This window comes from Phaeodactylum tricornutum, chromosome 11, assembly GCF_000150955.2.
Source record: "Phaeodactylum tricornutum CCAP 1055/1 chromosome 11, complete sequence".
In the NCBI taxonomy this organism is placed as follows: Eukaryota; Bacillariophyta; class Bacillariophyceae; order Surirellales; family Neidiaceae; genus Phaeodactylum; species Phaeodactylum tricornutum.
In genome coordinates this window covers 160,913-187,676 of record NC_011679.1, presented here as the reverse complement: position 1 = coordinate 187,676, position 26,764 = coordinate 160,913, and the positions used below count along the sequence as shown (strand labels likewise).

The following is a 26,764-nucleotide window of genomic DNA, read 5'->3' as shown; positions in this document are numbered from 1 at the left end:
TCAACTTACAGTGCATGTAAGAAATGGCAGACAAAATTTGTTTAATGCAAACAGTAGCGTGTCGCTCACTGTAGGGTAACCTCGCAAATAAATCACCCCCCGTACATAGCTCCATCACTATCATTAGCTTTTTGTTGGCTCTCATTTGAAAAGTTTCGAACGCCTTGATAATATTTTTGTGATCCAGTGTTTTTAAAATCTCAATTTCGTTCTTGAGCTGATCAATCTTATCCTCCTTCACCATAGCCAGGTTGATGACTTTAAGAGCGAAGTGCATATTGGTTGGTCCAGCGGCGTTACTTTCCGAGGATGGATCCTGCGATAAGAAACGTTCGTTCAGTGACATCGCCAACGGAAAGCCTTTGTTGCTCAAGGCACGCGGCAATGGAGCCGAATACTTCCGAATGTGCATTCTCCTTCTTACGTGCTCTGGTCGGGAGGATCCGCCAATTTGGTCGTCCTTTTTCCGAATTTTGTAAATGGAACAAAGCCCGCCTTGACCGATGCAGTCACAAATTTCAAATATATCGTCAAAGTCGTGCCGTAGATCGTGCTCGCGGACGAGCGCCTCGTGAAAAGACCGCATTGGGCGACCTTCCGGAAGTTCGGATCGGCGCGATTTGCTACCGCGAGCACCCATAGTTTTGTAGTGCTACTCGGCGGAGTATTTTTAATTATCTGGTCTGAACAGAAACAGTACGGAGAAGTTGCTACGGCAGCAGCAGTTTAAAGGGAGGAATAAACTATCGTTCACAGTCAGTAGACGTGATGCGTGATGTACTGATTGACAACAACGAATGCGCCATTTAGCCTGATTTTTTATCTCACTTATGCGTGCCTCACAGTCGATGATGGCTAGCTAGTCGATGTCACAACTTCTCTTTGCTGCTGTGTCGTCGGAGAAAGAAAAATCGAGGGGTGCTATTGTGTCAAGAGAAATTGCAAGATTCCTTTCGGATACGGTGCCGTTCTGGCTTCTGCCAAACTCGGCTCGGGTATTATCATTGTGGCCACTTTTGCGGTCAGAGATGCCGTGTCTGCCATGAAGAAGGAACTCGAGGGAGGACGAGATGACGTCATCCAACTCGGATTGGTGGAACCGTGACTTTTCAGAATTTGCTGACTATGTCCACGTAGCAGCTCGGATAGGTATTACTGTTACTGATAGGTAGGAACACAGCAATATAAGCCTAAACCTTAATTTTCCTGGAACGAGAAACTAATCGCAGCAATTTGATTCACTGTCACGTCATCCGAGCAAGCTCGCCACTCTAACAGGCAATGTAAATTCCATAGATCGACTTCGATCAAACAAAACGCGTGCGATCGAAGATTCGCTCGCTGGCATCTCGCTGATTAGTGTGGACCCGAAGCATTGTTAAGCGCTAGAAGCCGCCATGGAAGAAACAGAACAAGGGCACCCCACAAAGCCCGCAGACGTTGCAGGGCTCCGTGGTTCACAGGTTTCTGATTCAGAGGGAATTGCGGAGTCACCTGAGAACCTTGCTTTGGCTCCTGTGGCCTTATCCGCAGTGCCAGAGGAGGCAGTGGCTAGTCTAGAAACCACATCCCTCCCCAAAGCAAAGGAAGGGTCAGGCTCAAAAGCGACCTCCCGACCTTGTCTTGTTTCTCGGCATCAATCGCGTGACAGCTCACACGATTTGGATTTGGACGCAATGGATGCCATATCGGAAACTAAGAAGTCTAGGCATAGCAAGGCCAATACCCCCGGCGCTAACGCAACCAAGCCCAAAGCGTTGCCGAACATTCCGGCCGCCGACAATCACGATGACGACGAGTCCTACAAAGACCGGATTCGTCTAGGAATCTGCGCCATGGATAAAAAAGCTCGTTCCAAGCCTATGGCAGAGATTCTTTCGCGACTCGACGAGAGTCTCTTTCAAGTAGTCTTCTTTGGAGACGATGTAATAACCAATAAGCCCATAGAAGAATGGCCGGTTTGTGACGTTGTGGTGGCCTTTTTCAGTAAGGGTTATCCCCTCGACAAGGCGAAGGAATACGTCAAATTGCGCAAACCTTTTATCCTGAACGATCTCGATACACAGGAACTGTTGCAGGATCGACGACGGGTCTACGATTTATTGGAAGGTTCAGGGATTGATGTACCTCGACACGTTTACTTGAGCCGGGACGGCTACATTTCGACGGGTACGGGGGACGGCAATGGAAGTCGCCATCAAGAAGTTATTGAGTTTGATGACCACATTGAAGTGAACGGTATTGGTATTCACAAACCGTTTGTAGAGAAACCCGTCAATGCAGAAGACCACAATATTGCCATTTAGGTACGTAGAATTTCCACCAGTTGCTGCTTTGATGGAGATAGCAGTCGTTGGCCAGATCATTCTCTTACCCAGCTCGTATTCCTGTCTACTTTTTCCCAGTACGTTTTCATTTTACGTCAGTTGCACAATCGAAACGGATTTAATTGTAAAGCGAGATTTGCCGCTTTCTCATGAACTGCTTTCCTTCTTGCATTTACAGTTACCCTACTAGTGCTGGTGGTGGGTGCAAGAAACTCTTCCGAAAGATTGGCAACCGCTCGTCCGAGTTTTACCCTGACATCAACGAGGTCCGACGTGATGGAAGCTACATATATGAGGAGTTCGTCGAGACGCAAGGCACGGACGTAAAAATGTATACAGTAGGACCGGAATATGGACATGCTGAAGCGCGCAAATCTCCAGCAGTTGATGGTAAAGTAGAACGGAATTCGGACGGCAAGGAAGGTACGTTGCAGCGGGTCCTTCCTGCTATATGTCACGACAAAGCAGAAAGCAACTTTACATCACATGCTTTACTAAACGCTACTTTTTCTGCTCAGTTCGATTTCCTGTTATTCTAACCTACCGAGAAAAGGAAACGGCGAGACGCATCGTTCTGGTTTTTAAGCAGTTTGTTTGTGGATTCGACATACTTCGTGTCCAAGTCGGGCAATCTGTCGTCTCGTATGTGTGTGACGTCAATGGATGGTCCTTTGTGAAAAACAGTCGGTACGCAAAACTCGATGGGTTGTGGATGTGAGAGGCTTTTCTTGATTGTTTACGTCGAGCAGGAGGTACACTTTGCTTACCGCCTCTCACTTATCATTTTGGCTACCAAATGTATCACAGCAAATACTATGATGATTGCGCACAAATTCTTTCGGAACACATTCTTGCGCTCATCAAGCCAGCGGCGCTTAAAACGTTTTCAACATTAGACCCATTAGTGACCACAAGTCTGAATCGGCTGGACGAAGAGATTACCGAGGGGGATGTGCCCAAACGGAAGGATACTTTTATGTCTAGAGCGAGTCGCATGTTACAAGGCGAGCCAGCTGAAGACGATGATGAAGAGGAAGACAGTAAATACAAAGCTTTGTTACCGCACGAAAATACCCATTCCCCACCCCGTTCAGAAACAGGCGAGCTTCTTTCCAACGCTGCGACGACTCTGGTCGAAGGAGCAGTTCCAGTCCGTGAGTTTCCCAACAACCTAACCTCGGAGCCTGCTTCGTTGACGCATTCGGCGAATAGTTCAGTAGTTGATGAGAAGGACAGGGATACCCCCCGTCGCCGGCGATCAACTTCTCTGAGCATGCCCGGTTCGCATCAGGAAGAACTTCGCTGCGTTCTTGCGATTGTTAGACACGGGGACAGAACCCCAAAGCAAAAGTTGAAAGTGAATATGACGGAGCCACATATTCTCAAATACTTCCACGACCACAATAAAGGAGATTGCCAAAAGGACCTCAAGGTGAAGGCTAAGGCTCCTCTTACTGAGTTCTTGCAGACGGTGAAGAACACTTTGAAAGAACTGCCAGGTACCGATCATGAAGGCGTGCGATATCAAATGATGCATATGCGCGACATTCTGGAACGTTGGAAGATTCTCGGATTGAATCGAAAGCTGCAGATCAAGCCTCGGAAGTTTGAGGAGTATGAAGACGAGAAAGGAGAATTAAAGAAACGATGCGTGGAAGTGCAACTCATTTTGAAGTGGGGAGGCAACTTGACTAAGCTTGGCGAGAAGCAATCAATTAACCTCGGCAGGCGTCTTCGGCATGAAATGTACCCGGTAAGAAAAAATGAGGAGGCAGCGAAGAATAATTCGTACCTAGCTCATCTCCTTCTTCGCTCGTTTGGCAAATAGGACGCTCCAGGGGGAGGAATCCTTCGTCTTCATTCAACATTTCGTCACGACCTAAAGATAAAAACCAGTGATGAAGGGAGAGTGATGAAGACTGCGGCCGCTTTTGCAAAGGTAGGTGCGGCGGACAAGTGAATGGGTGCATACTTCGTAAACATGTGGCGACCATTCTGACCTGAATATTGCTTTGCTGTCGATCTATAGGGTCTCCTCGAACTAGAAGGAGATCTACCCCCTATTCTAGTCTCGCTGGTCCATAAAGAGAAGGGCAGCCTGCACATGCTTGATCCGTCAGGTAACAAAGAGGTGAAGATGGAGCTTGATGAATGCAAAGAAAAGATAACGGCAAACCTACAGCGAGACATCGACATCGGCACTGCAAAGGAATCCGAAATTGAGCAGCTCGTTGGGCCCATGGCTCTGACTTCTCTCCGAAACGCGCTCGAGAATGTGGGGAATCCGCGAAAGACATTATTTGCGATTCATCAAACCATGGGTGAATTGCTTGAGCAGCTGGAGGAGATGCTCGGAGATATGGGAAGTGGAGACGAGAAAAGGATTGAAGGAGGTGAAGGAATAAAAGGCGAGAACGACGACGATGTTGCGCTGAGCGGCGTCAAACTTTACAAAGGAGAAACTCTTTTGGAACTGACTGAGCGTTGGCGTTTCATTTACGATCGTCTCTACGATTCCGACACTGACCAATTTGACTTGTCTCGCATTCCCGATGTTCACGACAACGTTCGTTTCGAGTAAGTAAACTTTTCTATATTCTATTCTTTCCTCTTCATTGTGGCTCACAGTTAATGCATTTCTCTTTTAGCGTGTTGCATAATCCACACCTTGGCTTGACCAATACACTCCATAAACTTTATGAGTGTGCCAAGTACATGGCCGATTGTGTTGTTCCTCAAGAATACGGAACAACTGTAGAAGAGAAAAGGAGCGTGGGAGTCAAAATTTGTAAAGGCCTATTGGAAAAAATCATGTACGCGATCGTTGCTAGTTCAGACCCGCACGCACGCATTCACATGCCTAACACATTTGAATGCGTTTTAGGTATGATTTGAGTGTAGCTCGAACGGACAATGAAGGTGAGAAAGCGTGAGCCCACATGAGCAAAGCTGTTATCCGTCACTCATCCTATTTCTTCGTTTTAGTGGATATGCGCTACATGATCAATATGGATTATAGCGCCGACCTTCCGATCAATACTATGGGACGCCGTATTCGTACCCGTTTGTATTTCACGTCCGAATCTCATCTGCACACCGTTTTGAATGCCCTTCGGTTTGCGGGCGACGGAGGTGCCAATCCTCTTCTATCTGAGCATGGCGTGTCAATCATCAATGGCACCCCTGAGCTTTGCTATCTTACCCAAATTGTCATGAGAGTGTTTGAGGATAGCAGGAGAGAGATGCATGATCCTCGGCGATTCCGAGTTGAAATTTTGTTCAGTCCCGGCGCTACTGCTACTCCATTCCATCTGCACGAAGGTGATCGGGAGCAAGATACATCACGTTTCGACACAGCACCTTTGAAAATGATTGGCCGAGAAGGATTGACTTGTGCCGAAGTCGAGGAGTTTTTTGAAAAAGTGATCATGGCCGGGCGTACGGAGGAAGACGAGAACGAGCTTGCTTCAACATCAACAGCTACTGTGGATGCCAAAGCACCGAAAGACAAGTCAAAGAAGAAAAAGACTGTCAACTTGGACAATGGAACCGCGCGCGAAATTGGTAAGACCTCCGCCGAGATAAATTCTTTCCCGCCGTCTGCTTCCGTCGAGCCAGATACAGTGACTTTGCTAAAAAGTCGTACAGAAAAAGGTCTGCCTGAAAGCAAAACCGATGTGCGTCCAGGAGAAGCGGAGTCTGTGCATTCGACCAACGAAAAGCCAGCGGATTCTATCGCTATCCCAGCCGATAGTCATCTCAATGTCCCATTTAAAGATCGAGAAGCAGAAGCGTCCAAGATTGTGGCTCGTAAGTACTTTTGGAGTACTGTAGCCGTTGGGAGCTTTACCCTGGCGGTCGGATGCCTGTACATGGCTTTTAGTATGGGAGATGACACAAGGCGCAGGCGACGATGGGCGTCTCGTCGTTAAAGACACGGTGGATTTACCGTCAATTCCTACTATACCGGGCATTTCGTCATCATGCCGTACACTAACATAAAGAAGATTTTGCAACGCAGCTTACTGTTAGAAAATAGAAGTCATTCTTTTTGTCGCAACTTAGACAATCAAGGCAACGCTTTTGACGACATGTTCTGCCCCTGTAGGCTCCTCCACTACATAGATTCAAGTGTCCTTCCGTAAGTGTGCGTACAGGACAGCCTTCTGTCCGGTTATTCTATTGCTTTGGAAGCTTTCTGCCGCTCAATCGCGGTAAATACCTTCTCCAAAACGTGACGGGGTTTATGACTCCACGTACAATTGGCCTAATTTCCAGCACTCTCCTACGTAGTTCGCGGTCTGCCGTGACCACTTGTACCTCACGGCGCGGTAAAAGATTCAGTGTAGCGAAAATCTCATCTCGAATGTAGTCGTCGGCTGAAATTCCTGCGCCGAGCGAAACAGTTCGGACGCAGCCTTGGCATCGAGTTTGTGCTTTTTCTCCAGGTCGTCCGTCGAAGACCAGAATCATAGTATTTTCTCCTTTCACGAGTTCAAGCTCATGGGAAACTCTATTGCGATCCCTAGGGGTTCCCTTGTGTGCTATAAGGTTGTTACCGTCGATATACCACGTAGCTGACAATTGCGATCGGCGTCTCGGTGAGGTTTTTCCGGTCGCAAGCAGAAGTGGCAGAAAAGCAAATATATTCATGAAAGTCAACCTAATTGCTCGGTCGTCGAGGGAATTTGCTTCCGAGTACCATAAAGCTGCTCTACTTTCTCCCAACCCAAGCAAGCAATGTAAGAAATATTGTGCCTATGGTACAGACGAACAAAGCAGTGAAGACAGAATTGCCAGGATGCTGGGCTCTCAGAGTGATCTATTGGTACACTTGCCGGTTTTTATCGTAAGAATTGATGTCTTACAATATTCCATTTCCTATTTCACTTTGTCACTTCTGTTCTATTTATATTAATGTAAAACAACCGTGGAGATTAACTCCCACTTTCACAGCTCTATTCTGCCAGTAAACACGGTTCACATTGGAATGGCAAACATCGAGGAAAAACAGCAAATCATCATGGATAACAGCAGCCTTCGCGACTTAACCTCTTTCTAATAAGAAGGCAAAAAGCCATGAATTTGAAACCTGTGCATATTCCACGATCAATATTTGGTCAGGGAAGTAACTGCTACTTGGGCAATATCACGCAGGAATGTCTTCTACTTCCGCGACAAAATCAACGAGATCGAAATCACCATGAGCTTTCCGTTCCGACAGTTGCTTGGATTCAATGAAGTTTACCCTTGGTACCACGCCTACCTCCTCATCGGTACTCAAATCGCTAGAAAGTCCGCTGCGTTCACTATCGCGTGTGACCATGAGGCTAATCTCTTTGATCACTTGATCGCGCTTGGCTTCATTCTGATCCTCCCACAAGGCCAGAAATTCAGCATACGAAATCTTTCCGTCCCTGGTAATGTCCGCCTCTTCAATAATCTCGTCAATTTCCTTCTCGTTAAACTCGTCGCCCAACATGGCCTTGAGATTGGCCGCAGATATATAACCAGAGTCGTCGGAATCAATGCGATCAAAAGCTTCCGCCAGCCGTTCTTCGCTAATCGCTCCATGTGCTTCAATTGTTGCACTCAAAAACTCGGTATACCGAATCTTGTTCGAACCATCCATATCGATCGCATCGAATATCTTGCGGTATTCATTCTCGTCGTAGCCAGCGTCCGATAGAGCGGCCTTGAATTCCTCATAACTCAACTGACCGTCTCGTTTCGTATCGTACTTTTGAAAGACTTTCCGTAGAATACCAATTTCCGACGAGCTTGAGCGGTGAGCGACGACCATCAGAGCGACCTTTTTCAGCTTGGAGTAGTCAGAGAATTTCACCAAACTACGATGTACTGAATCAATCTCCTCTACGTGAGCCTCACGGGAAGTTGCACTAAATCGTCTGTTCAACCAAGATGCACCCAAGGCTTCATCGGCGGTCACTCGATCGCCCGGGTCTACTATCAACAAGTCTTGCACAAAGGCTTTGGACTGTTGTGAGAGTTTTTTCCAACGGCGGCCTTTAAATTCGAACTTGCCCTCCATAATTTGTTCCACAATGTGTCGCCGCTTGCGACCGTAGAAGGGCATTTGACTCGACAATAGCATATACGTAATCACTCCTATTGACCACAAGTCAGCCTGTTTCGTGTACTTTCCCTTGAGAACTTCGGGTGCCATAGTGTAACTGAAGAGCAACAAAAAATCAACAGGAAATGGAGCGTGCGTGAGACAAAATTTGAGGGCACACTATTCCTAGTCATGTACCATAGCCGAAAAGTCTTGCAACATACATTGTTCCAACGCCTTCCGTAAGGTCATCGTTACTAAACTTAGCTGACAAACCTAAGATTTCCAGAGGAAACGAAATCGTGTGAGCCATAGGAACAAAAACGATTGAAGCACCGCAAAGTCAAGTAAAAAAACACAACCCGAAACGAACAAACAAACACATACCAAAGTCGATCAGTTTGATTTCCGATTGTGGGTCGTTGCTCATGAATAAGATATTCTCGTACTTGAGATCCCGATGAGTAAATCCTTTTGAATGCATGTATCCGATTGCACTCAAAATCGAGCTGGTAATTCGAGCGGCTTCTTCCTCTGTGTAAGGATCCCGACTATACAGATCCCCACCACTGCACAGCTCCATGACGATAAAGATTTGGTTCCGATGTTCATACGTTTCCATGGCCCGCACAATATGCGGATGATCCAGAGTTTTCAAAATGGCGATTTCGTTCCTGAGCTCTTCAACAAAGTTGACGTCCGTGACGCGGGACAGGTGTATTGATTTCATCGCGTAAATGATACTGCTCACAGTAGTCACGTCGCTTCCTTCACCGTGCAAGTCGTTGTAGTCTTCGACGCCGTCCTTTGCCTTGCCTTGCAAGATGCTACTCGTATTGCTCAACTGGCGGTGAAACGATCGCCTCGATGACGACGATTCGGATCGCTCGGAATCGAACTGACTGTTAATAAAGGGCTTCAAACAAAACTGAAAGATACCGCCGACAAACGGTAGCTGAAAACATTCTTCCAATCTCTTTTCCCGACGAAAATGATCTTGTACTTGTTTGCGAGCGCTGCCACCAACAACGTTGTGTCGTTTCCGAACTTTGGCGACGGATCCCATACTGCCGACGCCAAGCACGGAAATAATTTCATAATAGAAAAGGGGATCACGATTGACCAGTTCCCGCATAAGATTTCCGCGCAGCTGGGCCGACTTGAAGCTACTCGTGCTACTGGTGGTGCCGGCTCCAGAACTCTCCGCTCTCGTAGCCAGCGTGATTGCTGACTTGGTGGGAATTGACGGTGAGGCTTCAACGTGTTCCACTCCAGTTTGATTGCCGTTGCTTTCATGCTCTTTTAAAAGTACCGGGGTCGTAACAAAACGAACATGATGATCCGACATGATACTGTAGTAATTTTGTTATCGGTGGACAACGTGACCAGACAAGATTTTAGAGCTCTTGACTATTTGCCTTTGTCAACACGAAGACAGGAGACTTGCGACGAAACTCCCGAAAGTATTGTAAGCAACAGGATTGGGACCTCTTCTAATACTATCTCCCCAAACCTGTTGTATGTCTATGACAAAGTGGTGTATCTTTAATGGCCAGTGGTACGTATGGAGCCAACGTATCTTCTAGTGGGATGAAGAAGATTCAAAGTTCGTATGCGGTTCTTCATTCACAGCCAAAACAACCGTCTTCCACAGTCGGACACGGACAGAGGTCATTCACAGTCAGTCAAGTAATCCACAATCTGCAGTCATGCTGTTCGACGCAATTCCACAATCAGACCTTAAAAAAATAGGTTTGTGTGATATAATTGGGGTCGTGGATGGGACAGAGAGCTCTCTAGCTAGAACCAAACAGTAAATACAATGGAGCGACATATCGCTGTCGATCAAGCTTCTCTTACAACTTCCTCCAGGAATTTCATCACTTTGTATCATATTAATTCCGGCCGACAGACACGAATTAAATAAAATCCGTCCTCAATTCTGATACGAATAGGTTCACCGATCAATAAGACATTCACATAAAATATCAACGAAGATTCTTATGGGCACCAAAAACCGTCAAGAAAGAGGATTTTTGGTTTTGTTGACTGTGTAACTTGTAAATTACCGTGACTATGAATCCAGTGCGCCGTTTCCATTCCATGGAGCCCGTTTGGAGGTAGCGAATCCATCAAGCAGTGGGAAGAGATTCATCGAAACTTGCGTAACATCACTATCATGGGAAACAAGGCAAGTTCCGTTACTAGCCTCGACAGTGATTCCTCGTGGAAGAGCGATCCCACCGCGAGCGAGTCTGCTTCGTCCGTCAAGATTGCATCGCTACACGGCAATCTTATGCGGACTCAGTATCGTCGCGATCCTATGGAGTAAGTGCAACAATCCGTCTTAACATATAGCGTTGCATCTGTTTACCATGCGCACTCGTGAGCTCATGTGCTATTATCTCTGTACGACAACTTTAGAATTTTCGACGTGCTTGAAATCCTGGGCGAAGGCAGTATGGGTAGCGTATCGCGCGTGCGGAAACGAGAGTCGGCTGTCGGCGGTTCGGCCCGATCCAGTTACGTCCTGTCTCGACACAGCGAATGCTGTCCTTTTGCTAAGTGGTGCCTACCAGGTCTGAAACCCGGCTTTCAGGCATTATCCAGCCACGACAACTCCTCCATCTGGATCGGATTTTCGAACCACCCCGCACTTGGCAACCCGACCAAAGTAAGTATCAACAGTGACGAAAACAATATCATTGCGCCATTTTCTCCCAACACGAGAAGACTCGGACGCCAAGGGTCGTCCATGGTGACGTACGGAAGTAACAAGGAGGTCAACTATGCTCTGAAATCAATTCACTTAGACCGTTGCTCGAATTCTACTTACAAAGACGAATTAAAAAATGAAGGTAAGGTTCCGGCAGATTGTGCAGACGACTGATCTTTAGGTATTGCAACCGTGATTCTTATACTTTTTGAACCCTGTATTTGGCATAAAGTCGAAATTTTGAAAAACCTCGATCATCCGAATATTGTGCGTTGCATCGAAACCTTTGACTATCGAGATCGCATGTTTATTGCGTTGGAACTGTGTAATGGCGGTGACTTATACACTCGCGATCCGTACACAGAAAAACAAGCTCAGGAAATTGTGCAAAGTCTCTTTGGAGCCATTGCTTACATTCACTCTCGCGGCATCGTACACCGAGATCTCAAATTCGAGAATGTCATGTTTGTCAGCATTCGTTCCTCGGAAGTTAAATTGATTGACTTTGGACTGAGTCAAAAGTTTGCTGCGAACGAGCATTTGCACGATGCAGTTGGTACAGTTTACACCATGGCACCCGAGTTGCTCGCTGGAGACTACGATGCGAAGGCCGACGTCTGGTCCCTCGGTGTCATTGCCTTTATGCTCTTGTCCAGCGCCATGCCATTTTATGGGAAGACTCGGGACCGTGTCATTCGTAAGATCGTGCGCGGCAAGTACGACTTTAAAAGTCGACGATGGAAGCAAGTGTCTGAGGATGCCAAAATGTTCGTTACCGGTTTGTTGCAAGTAGACATTGCAACTCGGCCCACGGCTTCGGATGTTTTACAGGACCAGAACAGCTGGCTACAACGAAATTTTGACGTAAATGGTCACGCGCCCGAAGTAGACATGATGGACAGCGTGCAAGCAGCAATTGAGGCTTTTGCGGATTACGGCAAGCTAAAAAAGCTAGCCTTGATGGTGATTGGTACGTACCCCTCGGTCCGCCCATGGATAGTTGCCGTCCCGAACATCTGTTTACTCACCACTCATTGACTTCTTCCTCTCCTTTATATAGCGTACAAATCCACCGAAGAAGAAATTGGTTTTCTGCGTAAAGTGTTCAAAAAGTTTGACGTTTCGCAAAACGGTGAAATTTCATTATCCGAGTTCTCCGCTGCGCTGAGGCGGCACTACGACTACACCGATAGTGAGATCTTTGCAATGTTTCGAGGCATAGACGTAGACGGGACGGGCAGTGTGCATTACATTGAATTCTTGGGCGCTACATTGCTTGCGCATGGTAGTATGGACGAATCTCGTATTGCCGAGGCGTATGATCGTATCGACTGCGACGATACGGGCTACATAACAGTTGCCAATTTACGAGAGTTTTTAGGAAACGATGTCCCGACGAGGTACTTGGAAGAAATTATCGAGGAAGCGGACATTACTCACGATCACCGTATCTCGTACGACGAGTTTTTGGCACTCTGGGACGATGAGGGAGACGCAGCCTTACAAAGCTCCAAGATTAGTGTCCAATCCCGAAGGGTGATGCGCGAGAATTCACTAATAACATCGTCAATTTCTTCCGTCGATAGCCGTTTTACGGATTCGATTCGATCGGATGAACTGCTTGAAACAGATTCTGGTGGCGCCACGGGGAGTCAATATTTTGGAGAGCGGAAGGAACAGTCCGTGCGCGGAGGGAGTTGGGTATAAGTGTTTCCGTATATTTGCCATGATCGACATTCTCCCGGTTGTTTTATACGCACTGTGGGGAAGACCTGAGAGGTGATGGAAAAAATATAAGTTTCTAGTATAGTACGCTGGTTTACAGATAGCAATAAGCATAGCTCTTTATTTGCTGGTAGGCTCCACCATCGCAGTTGCAGTCTCCTTGCGGACGGTTTCTTCTAAAACGACATCCAGTTTTGTTACCTCCACGTTTGACGTGGCAGGGGAATCCGCCAGTTGCTCGCGTTCCCTTTTGCGTTTGGAAGCGGCCTTTCTCGAAAAAGGTTTATGCAATGCATCGTGCAAACGCTTGACCTTGACTCCGCCCATACCCATGACGAGACCCATTTCTTCCATGGAAGCGGCCGCTAGAGCGCGAACATTGGAAAATTGCGACAACAGTTGGGCGGAATCCGTCTTGTTGACGCCCTTGCAGGTTCCCAAGAAGTCGGCGACTTGATCCGCGAAATGGGACTGTTCCTTCTTCTGAATAATGGAAGCGTCCTTGCCGTCAAAGGCTTTGTAGGTTTCCAAATATCGTGCGGCTTCTTCCTCGGTCCATGCTAGTATAAGCGTGAGGTTGTTTTGCACAGCTAGCTTGTTCAGTATGAGCAAAACGTTGGCGTTGTCTTCCACGTCCACCAAAACGAGCAGTATTCGGAGAGTAAAGTCCGTTTTAAGTTCCGCGATACGGCGATGAATGTAGTTGGGATACAACGAATGGTATTTGCAGGAAAGAAACAAGGCACAGCGGGTTGCACTCATGACGTAGTCCGGAATCATGCGTGAAAATGCCTGTGGGACGTTTCGAATGAAGGAGAGGACGCCGTTGCCGCGTTGTTTGGTGGAGACGTAGAGGACGTGTGGTTGGAGCAAGACGTGATGGTCACGATCGGACATGTTGTCGTGTGAAAGAGCGGCAGTCGTGTTGTTGTTGTTGTTGTTGTTGTTGTTGTTGTTGTTGTCGGTAACAGTGTCGGTTGTTAACGTTGTGGCTTCGTCAATGGTAGTACCGGTTTCAAAGGCCCGTTGTTGCGATCTCGCTTCCACCCGTTCCGGATTCAAAAGACCAGAGTTACGTTCGGACGCACTCCGGTAATAATTTGTATCCTCAATCGACTCGAACGCCTGCGAGAACGACGTGGCGGAGACTGTAGTCACTGCGTGGCGTGCATCGGTGGAACGGTGTGTCGCGGTGCTCGGAGCGCCCATTCCATTCGTGGCGTTCGACTTTTGCTTGGCGTACGGATTGGCGACTGGTTTACTCATGGCGGACAGCCAGCGCTACTATCTATCTACCTTCCTTACCACCTAACTCCATCCCTTTTTACCAAGGCACTGTTCAGTGGGAAATGGTACGGAATTTCATGGTTTCGCTCGAACGGAGAACAATGGCATTCGACAACTTATGACAGAATGGTAACAGGAAGTCAAAATCACTGCTCGAGGACGAGCATCCGAAAGCCTAACGAGAGAATCAACTACGGTAGGTGGCCAGACTGACGTCCTACCTGATTTACAGTTAGAGCTAGCTAGGGTACCAGAAAGAGGGCTGGCTAAACTTCGGTGATCTCTTGTTCACTGTACGTATCGTGCCACTCACATGTGACTCGAGTGCGAATAGACACTAGCGTCTCCGGACTAACATGGAGCCTCCGGACTAACATGGAGCCAGTAGTGACTGACGGACGTTTCGACTTTGGAGCGTCGGAATGTCTGTCGCGCAAGGTCTGTTGTGGACAGTGACTACGAATTCGGTCCGTTGTTGTTTTCCGTCGTCGTCTTTGACCTTGCTTTATTTATGCTACCGTAGCAATCGACCTTTTTGCATTCGCTACCATCCCTCCATACTCCTTACTCACAGTCAACCAATCCGCTCCGCAGTACTCGACTTTGACGGACTGTTTGGGTTTCGCAGCGTGTCATCCCGGACGCAAAGCTCGGATTGTGCTCCAATTTGCAGTTTTTCTTCCTTGCCGACAGTCGTAAAAATCCAAAGCGAGCTTTCGTCTTTTCTGCAGCGTTCCTCGCTCACGTCGATCCTTCTTTCCTCGTTGACCCTTCTTGCCCACGCGTGCTCGCGACTAGAAAGCCAATTGCTTTTTTTGGCGTTGTCCTCACAGTCATTAGCTTCACACGTGCACACGCAGAATCTATCTAGCAAGCGTTCACCATGGGAACGTATCTCTCCACTCCCATCACGGAAAAGAACGCAGAATCCGGAGAATCGCTGGATTGTCCGTCAACTCCCGTTGCCTGGGGCGTCGTCGATATGCAGGGATGGCGCAAGACTATGGAAGACTCACACGTCGCGCAAACCGACATTGACGTGCCGGCACATCACTTTGAAGCCTCGCACGATCCGGCCCGGCACGTGGACGCCAAAGTCTTTGGAGTCTTTGACGGACACGGGGGCCCGGAAGTGGCGCGCTTTTGCCAATTGTATCTGATCAACGTATTGACGCAACAACCAACTTGGCAGTTCGAGTCCAAGACGAATGCTGGCGTGGACGAAGGGACATCTCCCGAACCGGGTGACACGGATATAGGACAGGCACTGATTGCGGCCTTTCATTCGTTGGATCGCATGATTCATAGTCAAGATCATTAGTACGTATCCAAGGTTCCACTGTCGGATTCACGGTCGGCAAGTGGCATCACGATCCGTCCAAAGCATACCTAACCCTCCTTACTTTGTCGCATTCTTCAGTGACGAGCTGGTTCGTTTGCGCGCCATTAAACCAGATCCCAAAGAGCGACGGACAGTGAATTCTATACCTCCTGTGCAGCCGCTGGTGGAACAAGAGAATACCGCGATCTCGGATGTTCCGAAAGAGGATGCCGGGGACGTAATTTCTTCGGGTGAAGCCTTGGATATCCCGCAGGAAAACGATACCACATCGGATCAGACCGAAGCACCAGCGGCAGCCGATACAGCTGCAGACGATGACAAGAAAGACGACGACAGTCACGAAGCTGTTGGCAAAGAAGAAGCGGCCGAAAACGATCAAAACCTCGACGAGGAGAATGAAAACGATGCGGACGATGAGATTGAAGTTTCTAACAATGCGGAACCCTCGCCTGCCGGTAAAGTTACCAGCATTTTTCAACGATTTTTGAATTTGAGCGCACAGCAGTCGGGACAAATAGCAGTCAACGTGAACGACGGGTTGACACCTGCCCCTGCGGGAACGGACGCTTCAACTGCTACCCAGCTCGGTCCTCGCTCGGCTAATCGACCTGCAATCGTCCAGAACGGTCGTTTGACGTGTAATCTTCCGGATCACCCCATTCACGCGGGTGCTACCGCCATTATAGCCGTCATTGTTGGTCGCACATTGACGGTAGCCAACGCGGGCGACTCGCGCGCTGTTTTGTGTCGTGGGGGTGATACCATTGCGATGAGCTTTGATCATAAACCCTTCGATAATCGAGAGATCAGCCGTATCACAATGGCCGGTGGGTTTGTCAACCAGTTTGGCCGTGTGAATGGGAATTTGAATCTCTCACGTTCGATTGGAGATTTGAAATACAAACAGGGACCGATACCTCCGTCCGAGCAAATGATCACGGCCGAACCGGACATTACACAGTAAGTAGTATTGGCGTTTCTCCGTCCACCGACACTGCAGTCGGAGAGGAAGTTGCTTAACCTCCTTTTGCTTCTTTTCGACAGAATTCTTTTGGAGCCACGAGACGAATTCGTTATTCTCGGGTGCGACGGAATCTGGGATTGTTTGACCAACGAACAGGCCGTAGAGTACGTTCGGCAGCGTATTGAAACAAAAACACCGGCCGAAATAGGTACCGAAATGCTGGATGACATCATCAGTGTCGATCCGCGCGTGACGCAGGGCATTGGCGGGGACAACATGACTATCATGGTAGTTGATTTACAACCTCACTCACGCCAGTACCGGGAAAGCAATGTCACTCATTCTCCGTCGGAGGAATAGAATACAAATCTGAATCTAGCAAAAAACGTAAAGTCGAAGCGTTTTGCTAGATATCCTCTTGCTAAAAGCAACTTTACAGCATCCAAAATTTGGACTGTTCTTGTTTGGTAGGATTAACGTTGGGTACAACTTAAGCTATGCCCGCTTTACTAAAGAGCAACAGGTTTCCGCTGCAATATCTTTTACAGAAGAGACCTGTTCGACACTATTCAGAGTAAACTAGATATTCGTCCACCACCAGCGTTTTGCTTGGTCTTCTTCGTTCCGTGCTTTACGGAGAAATACGCTTTGGGTCACGGGGAAACCAGGCCGCCTTGCGAATATTGGGTAGGCCCAAAAACAACATGACGACACGCTCCAGTCCGATACCGCCGCCACCGTGCGGTAGGGCACCGTGACGAAAGGATTCAACGTAGTCGGCGATGCTCTCGACATCAATACCCAAAGCCTTGGCGCGCTCTTCAATCAAGTCAGGATCGTGAACACGCTGGGCACCGGACACAATCTCTTGACCACGAATAAAAAAATCGTAGCTGTTGGAAAGTTTGGGGTCGTTCGGGTCGGGCATGGTGTAGAATGGCCGCACCGCCAAAGGAAACTTGTCCAAGAAGAAAAAGTCCGTCCCGTACTTTTGCTTGACAATGTCGCCGAGTTTCTTTTCGTTTTCGGTACTCAAGTCTTCGTAATTGTCTTGATCGATGCCAGCTTCACGGAGCAAGGCGCAGCCTTCGGCAAAGGTCAGTTTGAGCGTCGGGCTCAGGTACTGCAAGTCCTCAAACGGATGCTGCTCCCGAACACGTTCCAGTTCCGGCTTGCAGCGCTCGTTAACGCCATCGAATATGTAAATAAAGAGCTCGCTCATGACCGCCAGCACTTCATCATAATGCTCGTGAATGACCATTTCCAGATCGAGTCCGGTAAATTCGCAAAGGTGCCGACGGGTATTCGAATTTTCGGCCCGAAATACAGGACCGGTTTCGAAAACGCGTTCAAAGCCAGAGCAGGCGGCCGTCATCTGTTTGTGGAGCTGCGGGCTCATGGCCAAACAGGCAGACTGTCCGAAATAGTCTAGCGTAAAGACGTCGGAGCCACCTTCGGAGGCTCCTCCAATGAGCTTAGGTGTGTGAATTTCTACAAACCCGCGTTGAAGCAAAAACTCACGGAACAAGCAGCCGACCATACTCTCGATGCGGAAGATGGATTGGTTAGCGGGGGTCCGCAAATCGATCCAACGATAATCGAGACGCATCTTTTGACCGATATGGATGAGACCGTCTTCGGAGTCGACAACTTCCGGATCATCTTCATTGTAGGCACCAATGTCGGTTTCCTTTCCGGAATCAGGTCGACAGGCGTCCTCCATTTGAAAGGGCAAGGCTTTCTTGGCCTTGGCGACGCAATGAAACGATTCAATTTTAATTTCGACCATTTTTTGCGTCGCGGAATCTACGGGCTGGTCGGGGACCGTAACGATCCCTCGCATGTCCACGACCGACTCTGCTGGCAGTCCAGCCATGTACTTGATCATAGCGGAACTGACGGCGCCATCGTCGTCTTTCGATTCAAAGGCGACTCCTTGTACGGAGTAAAGACTGGAACGCACGAGGACAAAAGCTCCCTTCCCAACGGCTCGAGCTGTTTGCAGGTGCCCCCGAACGAGAACACTTTCCCCCGCGAGGGACGGTTTCAAATTCTGAATGGGAGTCCACACTTTGTCCGTGATGATCTGCGACTGGATCAAGGGCGCATCGCCAAAATTGTCCTGCCCAATGCCGGCGAGTTTGGCGGTCTTCTCGGCTTCACGACGGGCTCGCTCTTCCCGCTGTGCAACCTTTTTCGCCTCCTTTTCAGCCTTGGCTGCTGCTTTGGCTGCACGCTTTTCCTTATTCTTTTCGGAAGGAACCTCGTCTGCTTCAGCGGGACTGTCCTGTTTCTTTTTCTTTTCTTCCTTGGGTGGAGGACCAAAGTCCTGCCCCGTCAAGAATTTGTACTCGGCTTTCGCACTCAGCATGGACTGGAGAGTGCTTTCCCATTCCTCCTTGGGCTTTTTGACGGCCTTGGCGAGCTTGACTTCTTCGGCCAGAGCCGTGATTTTCGCCGATAACTCGGCAGCTTGTTCTTCCGTGCTCATGATGCTAAGTTCTGGCTTTCAAATTATGCGCAAAGGGGGAAACTAGGCTGGCTTATTCTTATTGGTATTTGCGTTTGCTTTTACAGTTAGCTATGATGTGTCTGTTGCTTTGTCGGTGACACAAAACTGCTCTGTCTCCACCGTGCAATGGAAAAAAGATTCTCGCGGTTTCTGGGACAGGTCGTTTGTACGGTGTGGAATCAGAGTTCCGCCCAGATATAGTCCTATCGTTATTGGATTGGTCTATACGTGTCTCCTTTATCTATCCGTCTGTCCATCATTCGGCGAAAGCGGGGCGGGCGACTCGTGTTCGGTAACGTTTTATTGCTGGTCTGTCTTTCTCTCGTGTACCAAACTATATCGCAAGCAACGGAGTTATGTGCAGATTGACAAAAACCAATGTAGCATTAACTACCGTTATTGATTGTCCCATGTTAATAGTTGAAACCCAGGCGTAGGAGCAGTCCTTCCCTCCGATATCCAGTTTGAGCTAATGCACATGCACACATCAGCACAAAGAGTGGAAGGACCAACTTTATTTCTAGAATCACAGGCTTACGATTCCAGGGGCGAGGAAACTGACAGTTAGTCACCTCACAGTTAACAATGATTCGGTATTCAAACTGTGCAACTCGTATCTCTTCTTGAGACATTCCGGTTCGTCTTTGCGGAAGAAGCGAAATTGCAATTCGATCGCGACAGAAATGTAGGACCGAGTCTTGCGCAATCACTTTCAACCTCGTTTCTCCGAAACATTCTCATTCACAGTCACACAGTTTCCAGTCTTCAGACTCGACAACTCTACAGACCGTAAATCGAAATCTGACTCTGAAAATCTCTATTGCCATGGACCTTGAGTATTGACGTAGCTAGTGGTGAATGTTAACGCATGATGGTTCAAGACAATCCTTGTGAAGGAGAAATCGCGCCGATGGTGTGCTGTGTTCCTTTGGGGCAACAAGCTTGTCACGCTTCATGGCTGATGTAGTCGCCCTCGCACCGTACCGTACTGAACCATCCGTACGCTCGATTGTGTAAACGAGTCGAACGATCCAGAAGGCACGTGACCGTGTTCGCGCAGACGAGGATCGAAAGATACCATATGCAGCTGCGCTGTCCGACCAGCGTATCTTTGGATCTTTGGAGAAATTAGGAGGAATGTCGATTCGTTTGTGTGCGTATATGTGTGTCTCGCCACCGCCGTGTCTTTTCGCTCTTGCTGACCCATCACGGAGCATTCTGGTTGGTTCCTGTGATTTTTGACGCCGGAACGACAGACTCTCTGTCGTGGTAGTGGATGCGACTGTACGTAGTTTCTACACAGTCAGCAGCGCGCACGATACGATGCGTGGGATATTCGGTGCCACTGACGAGTCAAAGCACCCGGAAATGTTGCAGCTGCGACATGGCCAAGGGGGCTTCGAACGAATGAAAGCCAGTGAAAAACGCGAACAACACGTCATGGAGTAGTGTCTGTCCTGTCCCCGCAACAATCGACTTCAACTTGGAGTTTGGATTGCCGAAAGACGCACTTTTGCCATTCGGCTGGGTTCTTCGCCCCCGACAAATCCCAGCGACACCGCATCAGCTCCACAGTTTGCTCTCCGTGTGTGTACACACAAAAGCCTAACGAAAAAGAACCAAACCATGGTGTATTTCAAGGCCGCTGCCGTCGGTCTTTTCGCCGTGAGCGCCACAACAGCGTAAGTTTTCATTAGTTCCTATTACGAGGATCGTCCTACGAGAATCCACGAGGAAAGTTGGGTGAACGATGCCTTGGCGTTCCCCCCGATCCGGGACAAGTTGAACTTTTCCTACCAGATTTCTACGTGAGATCCTACGGTAGCGTTCTCGAAGCTTTTTTTCTCGTTGTGCAGTTCCGTCGGAAGATTGTGAAGGGTTTGACTGGAAGAATGTGTTGACTGTTGCCAAAGGCCTCTTACCTGGTTCACATTAATACGACACTCATGTTCTCTGTTTTGAATCCCGTAGATGGCAACCAAACAGCGTTTCCTTCGGATCGAAAAAGGCCACAACCTTTTCGGCTCTGCCCGGATACCGCAGTGCCGCCCAATCGAAGCGATCTACCCTCTCGATGGTGGTGACGGACCCCACAGAAACGGGATCAGCTATGGGTGGTGGTATGTTTACCAGGAGCAATTCGGAATCTCGTCGGGTCGTTCCGGAAGACCCTCGTGGAAGACCCACCATGAAGGTCGTTTATGTGGTGCTCGAATCGCAGTACCAATCTTCCATGACGGCTGCCGTCAAGCGAATCAACGCGGGATCGGACAATATGGCCGTCGAATGTGTTGGTTACTTGCTAGAGGAACTCCGCAACGAAGACGCCTTTGAGCAGTTCAAAAAGGATGTGGCCGACGCCAATATTTTCATCGGCTCCCTCATTTTTGTGCAGGAGCTCGCCGAAAAGGTCGTCGAGGTAGTAGAACCCCAACGGGAACGTCTCGATGCCTGTCTCGTTTTCCCTTCCATGCCGGAAGTCATGCGTCTTAATAAGGTGGGAACCTTCACTATGAAAAACTTGGGACAGTCCAAGAGTGTCGTGGCTGATTTCATGAAGAAGAAGAAGCAGGAAGATGGTTCCAGTTTTGAGGAAGGAATGTTGAAGCTCCTGCGTACCCTTCCCAAGGTTTTGAAATTTCTTCCCAGTGACAAGGCCGCGGACGCGCGTACCTTTATGATGAGTTTCCAGTACTGGCTCGGGGGATCCCCAGAAAATCTCGAATCTCTCCTGATCCAAATCGGACAGGATTACGTCGCCCCCATCCAAGAATCTATGAAGGGAAAAGACAAGGTCAAAGCGGAGGACCCCGTCTTGCTACCTGACAAGGCCATTTGGCACCCGGTTGCTCCCGATATTGTGTTTGAAAACAATCAAAAGTACTTTGAATGGTACAACAACGAATTCTGCCCCGACGCCGGTATCGACCCCAAAACGGCCCCAACGATTGGTATTATCCTCCAAAAGTCCCACATTAACACCAAGGACGACACACACTACGTTTCGCTCATTTCCGAGCTCGAAAGCCGTGGCGCCCGTGTCGTTTCCATCTATTCGGGAGGTTTGGATTTTTCCGGACCTGTCGAGGAATACTTTTATGATTCCAATGGCAAGCCGATTGTGGACACTGTCATTAACTTGACTGGGTTCGCCCTCGTCGGAGGACCGGCTTCGCAGGATCACGCCAAGGCTTCACAGGTTCTCAAAAAGTTGAATCGTCCGTACATGTGCGCTGTGCCCCTAGTCTTCCAGTCGTTCGAGGAATGGCAGTCATCCGAACTCGGACTCCATCCGATTCAGGTTGCTCTGCAAGTGTCTTTGCCCGAAATTGATGGAGCTATCGAACCCATTATTTTCGCTGGTCGCGAAGGTGCTACGGGACGTAGTGTTCCGCTCGCCGATCGTGTCAACCTTTTGGCCGATCGGTCTCTGAAGTGGGCCAACCTCCGCTCCAAGCCAAAGTCTGAAAAGAAGATTGCCATAACCATCTTCTCCTTTCCTCCGGACAAGGGCAATGTTGGAACTGCCGCCTACCTGGATGTTTTTGATTCCATCAAGGCTGTTTTGGGACAGCTCAAATCGGAAGGATACGACGTAGGTGACGCTCCCATGAACAAGGAAGCCATCATGGCTTCCGTCCTGGACGATCCCGAAGCAAAAATTTCTTCACCCGAGCTCAATGTTGCGTACCGCATGAGCACCGAAGAATATTACGAGTTGACCCCGTACGCGACGGATTTGGAGGAAAACTGGGGACCGGCACCTGGTAACCTCAACTCGGACGGTCAAAACCTGGTAGTGTACGGAAAGCAGTTTGGCAACGTCTTTATCGGTGTCCAGCCTTCCTTTGGATATGAGGGCGACCCGATGCGATTGCTTTTCGCCAAATCCGCGAGCCCCCATCACGGCTTCGCCGCATACTATACGTACTTGGAGAAAATCTTCCAAGCCGACGCTGTTTTGCATTTCGGAACGCACGGATCTTTGGAATTCATGCCAGGCAAGCAGGTAGGTATGTCCGGCACCTGCTACCCCGATCGTCTGATTAACTCGCTGCCATCCGCCTACTTGTACGCTGCCAACAACCCGTCAGAAGCCACGATTGCCAAACGTCGCTCGTACTCTGCTACAGTCTCGTACCTGACGCCGCCGGCGGAGAACGCCGGTCTCTACAAGGGACTGAAGGAACTAAAAGAGCTCATCGCCTCTTTCCAGGGTCTACGCGGAAACGAAGGACGCGGCGCCGCTATTGTCAACTCTATTGTCTCAACCGCCTGGACCTGCAACTTGGATAAGGACATTGATCTTCCCAGTCTCGAAACGTACGATGCCGCCAAGGACACTGCCGAAAACCGTGACAGTATTGTGGGACAAGTTTATTCTCAGATTATGCAGATCGAAAGCCGTCTCCTCCCTTGTGGCCTGCACACTGTTGGGGTGCCACCGACCGCTGAAGAAGCCATCGCGACCTTGGTTAACATTGGTCAGCTCGATCGACCGGAAGACAAAATTGAAGGACTTCCTCGGGTGATTGCCTCATCGGTTGGTCGTGAGATCAACGAAGTCTACCGTGGGAACAACCAAGGTGTCCTAACGGATGTCGAGCTAAACGAGAAGATCGTTATGGCTTCCCGTGCTGCTGTCCGCGCCTTGGTTATGCAATCAACCGGCTCTGACGGACGTGTCAAGGAAGTCAAATCCGCCTTTGACGAAATGAGTGCCATGTTTGGAAAGATGATGGGTCAGAAAAAGCCCTGGACAAAAGCAATTATTGATGCCGGTTTCCCCGATGTGAACGAGGCTCGCCTTGACCCTGTTATCACATATCTTGAGTTCTGCCTCAAGCAAGTTGTGGCAAACAATGAACTCGGAGGAATAATGGAGCTTTTGAACGGAGAGTTTTTGATGCCCGCCCCTGGTGGCGACCCTATCCGCAACCCTGCAGTCCTACCTACTGGACGCAATATGCATGCACTTGATCCATCCTCTATTCCCACAGCAGCTGCTGTAGAAGTTTCGCAGGACGTTGTTCGAAAACTTCTCGAAAAGCTTCGGGACGAGAACGATGGTGCCTTCCCCGAAAGTATTGCCTTTACTTTGTGGGGTACCGACAACATCAAGACCTATGGGGAATCGCTCGCGCAGGTGCTCGCTCTAGTCGGTGTCCGCCCGGTTGCTGATTCTCTTGGACGCGTCAACAAGGTCGAACTTATTCCTTTGGAAGTCCTTGGACGTCCCCGTATCGACGTTGTCGTTTCATGCTCCGGTGTCTTCCGTGATCTTTTCATCAACCAAATGAATTTGATGGATCGTGGAATCAAAATGGCTGCCGAAGCTGATGAACCTTTAGAAATGAACTTTGTCCGGAAACACGCGATGGAGCAAGCCGAAGAACTCGGAGTCTCACTCCGTGACGCCGCCGCTCGCGTCTTCTCGAACTCTGCCGGATCATACAGTGCTAACGTAGGCCTCGCCATTGAGAATGGTGGATGGGAAGATGAAGGCCAGCTTCAGGAGCAGTTCTTGACGCGCAAGGGCTTTGCGTTTAACGCCGATAAGCCTGGTATGATGGAACAGCAGGCTGCTCTTTTCAAGAGCGCTTTGAAGACTGTTGACGTTACCTTTCAAAACTTGGACTCGTCTGAAATTTCGATTACCGATGTTTCGCACTACTACGATTCTGATCCTACTAAGGTTGTCCAAGGTCTCCGTGACGATAAAAAGAAACCCATGTCGCTTATGGCTGATACCACCACCGCCAACGCTCAAGTCCGTACATTGTCCGAAACCGTTCGACTCGACGCCCGTACTAAGCTATTGAATCCGAAATTCTACGAAGGTATGCTTTCGACAGGATATGAAGGTGTCCGTGAAATCCAGAAGCGTCTCCGCAATACTATGGGATGGTCCGCGACCGCCGGCGAAGTCGATAACTTTGTATTTGAGGACGCCAACAGCGTGTTTATTGAGGATGCCGAGATGCAAAAGCGTCTTCTCGACACGAATCCCAACGCTTTCAGAGATATGGTGACCACATTCTTGGAAGCGAATGGTCGCGGATACTGGGACACGTCGGATGAGAATATTGAGCGTCTTCAGGAGCTGTATGCGGAGGTGGAAGACCGCATCGAAGGTGTATAAATTTCCCATTCTATAGCCTTTCTGGGATATCAATGCGGCTAGCTTGACGATGAAGGTCAGCATATCATTCTAGCTAAAAACATAAAATAGCATGTCCGCACATCGCTAATATAAAACAAATATTTAGCTTTCCTCGGAACGCTTGATTATTTTCTCGAGTTTTTCGTGCTCTTCGTCCGCTAAACGTCGCACTTGATCGCGGACTACTTGTCGAGCTCGCTTCGCAAGTGTGTCATCCTTTGCGAAGAACTTTTGATAATGATCGTACTTGTCGAGCGTAAAGCCTTCCTGTACGGCCTCCGTCAAAGCTACGAGTTGCAGAACATCGTCCCGCCGCTGTGATAGTAAATGCTTATTATGTCGCAGGACTTTGAATGTGTCGGACTCCTCACTGGCAAATTCCTCTGCCGTTTGTACGGATTGCTCGAGTCTGCGCCGTATCCTTCGAGCCAAATCCAGTTGTGTGTACAGTTCCGCTGTTCGTTTGGCGGTAGGGTTTTCCGGAGCTTCTGCCGCCGTCGATTGCGTTACAGCATCAGCGGAACCCAGGTGGTGCCGTTGTTGCTGTTGTTGTTGTTGTTCTTGGTCGTCATGCTGGTGATGCTCTGTAGGTGCCAAGATGACTTGGCTCGAGGGACTGATCACGGTGCGGAGATGTTGGAGCTGCGTGCGCTGGTAAGCCGTCAAAGGCAATTCCGAGCTATCTTTCATTGTTATCGCCTATTTTGTATTGACCAAGGTAGGAGACCCACGATGTGCGAGATTGAAGCAATGATAAGAAGGCTGCAGAGAGGCCTTGCTACTTTACATGAGGCTCACCCTGTTCCACTATCGACTGTCGCCAGGCTGCCTTTAATTCGGTTTTCCCGCAGCAACCGCAAAGAGCTTATTTGCGGTGAATTTGAGATCTTTCATGCGGTTCGTTGCGGTAACCCTAAAATAACCCTAAATTACACGTGTTTATCGGCCATTTGTACTGTTTGACTCTACCTTTTCCCCCAAAAGGCCCTTCACATTGTTCTATTTTTTACCTGTAACTTGATGACAAAATAGTCAGGATGAACTGCTATGCATAGCTGAGCGTTGCCACAAGTACCACCAACGCAACAACAAGTAAACCAGACAAGCCACAAAGTTGAACTTGGGTTGAAGACAACTGTGCTTGATCTTAGCAATTCCTCTATCAATACCGTTCTTTGCCAATTCTATGTTTTCTTTGGATGTGTAGATGCAATTGGAAGCGAAATTGGGTTCGAGTTTCATATTTTGTACTGGCTCTACGTGAACCGCGATAAAAAAGAGTTAACCTAGTACTTTTAATGCGGTGTTTGGGCACAAAACACCGCATCAAAGGCAGCCTGACTATCGCTGTTCACAGTCACAGTCAGGCTGTTTTCGTGAAATACACTTCGCACTGTCAGTCAATCTACCGGTTCGCGGCTGTTCACAGCCAATCTCGGCAGTCTCGCATGTATGAAAACTCTACACACAACTAATCCTCGTCATCTGTTCTCAAGGTGAAACATTGGCTTTTGGCCCCTTATTGTAACGTTTACTGTTCTCATTGTCATCGATTTCTGCTTCTTGCTCGTCAGATTCTCTCGTCACTACGGACAATCAACAGAATACAAAACCCAAACGAGTTCACAATCAAGCCTCCCTTTTCACATATC

The 26,764-nt window shown here is 48.7% G+C and overlaps 9 protein-coding genes across 9 annotated transcripts; 4 read left to right on the top strand and 5 right to left on the bottom strand.

The window, feature by feature from the left end:
• Positions 1-10: 10 nt before the first annotated feature.
• Positions 11-283, bottom strand: PHATR_7721 (predicted protein; the record flags this gene model as incomplete). Its single annotated transcript, XM_002185611.1, has 1 exon — positions 11-283. A coding segment is annotated over one exon (273 nt), but the record flags the coding sequence as incomplete, so codon positions are not given.
• Positions 284-1,332: 1,049 nt separating this feature from the next.
• PHATR_46684 (predicted protein) lies at positions 1,333-6,259 on the top strand (the record flags this gene model as incomplete). Its single annotated transcript, XM_002185800.1, has 10 exons — positions 1,333-2,231; positions 2,266-2,306; positions 2,506-2,750; positions 2,846-2,969; positions 3,135-4,080; positions 4,156-4,266; positions 4,357-4,904; positions 4,976-5,140; positions 5,212-5,246; positions 5,313-6,259. The coding sequence occupies exons 1-10, from the start codon at positions 1,398-1,400 to the stop codon at positions 6,257-6,259; spliced, it is 3,996 nt and encodes a 1,331-aa protein (XP_002185836.1). The 5' UTR covers positions 1,333-1,397.
• A 1,448-nt stretch (positions 6,260-7,707) lies between these two features.
• On the bottom strand, positions 7,708-9,163 carry PHATR_1864 (predicted protein; the record flags this gene model as incomplete). Its single annotated transcript, XM_002185610.1, has 2 exons — positions 7,708-8,521; positions 8,763-9,163. Coding segments are annotated over 2 exons (1,215 nt in total), but the record flags the coding sequence as incomplete, so codon positions are not given.
• Positions 9,164-11,347: 2,184 nt separating this feature from the next.
• PHATR_1103 (predicted protein) lies at positions 11,348-12,595 on the top strand (the record flags this gene model as incomplete). The annotated part of the gene is made up of 2 exons (XM_002185799.1): positions 11,348-12,089; positions 12,180-12,595. Coding segments are annotated over 2 exons (1,158 nt in total), but the record flags the coding sequence as incomplete, so codon positions are not given.
• A 522-nt stretch (positions 12,596-13,117) lies between these two features.
• PHATR_13221 (predicted protein) lies at positions 13,118-13,741 on the bottom strand (the record flags this gene model as incomplete). The annotated part of the gene is made up of 1 exon (XM_002185609.1): positions 13,118-13,741. A coding segment is annotated over one exon (624 nt), but the record flags the coding sequence as incomplete, so codon positions are not given.
• A 1,273-nt stretch (positions 13,742-15,014) lies between these two features.
• PHATR_13365 (predicted protein) lies at positions 15,015-16,737 on the top strand (the record flags this gene model as incomplete). Its single annotated transcript, XM_002185798.1, has 3 exons — positions 15,015-15,347; positions 16,096-16,433; positions 16,518-16,737. Coding segments are annotated over 3 exons (891 nt in total), but the record flags the coding sequence as incomplete, so codon positions are not given.
• Positions 16,738-17,068: 331 nt separating this feature from the next.
• On the bottom strand, positions 17,069-18,808 carry PHATR_42051 (predicted protein; the record flags this gene model as incomplete). Its single annotated transcript, XM_002185608.1, has 1 exon — positions 17,069-18,808. One exon carries the CDS (start codon positions 18,806-18,808, stop codon positions 17,069-17,071), a length of 1,740 nt encoding a protein of 579 aa, XP_002185644.1.
• Positions 18,809-21,059: 2,251 nt separating this feature from the next.
• On the top strand, positions 21,060-25,091 carry CHLH (protoporphyrin IX magnesium chelatase, subunit H; the record flags this gene model as incomplete). Its single annotated transcript, XM_002185797.1, has 1 exon — positions 21,060-25,091. One exon carries the CDS (start codon positions 21,060-21,062, stop codon positions 25,089-25,091), a length of 4,032 nt encoding a protein of 1,343 aa, XP_002185833.1.
• Positions 25,092-25,214: 123 nt separating this feature from the next.
• PHATR_36699 (predicted protein) lies at positions 25,215-25,802 on the bottom strand (the record flags this gene model as incomplete). The annotated part of the gene is made up of 1 exon (XM_002185607.1): positions 25,215-25,802. The coding sequence occupies one exon, from the start codon at positions 25,800-25,802 to the stop codon at positions 25,215-25,217; it is 588 nt and encodes a 195-aa protein (XP_002185643.1).
• Between the last annotated feature and the right edge of the window lie 962 nt (positions 25,803-26,764).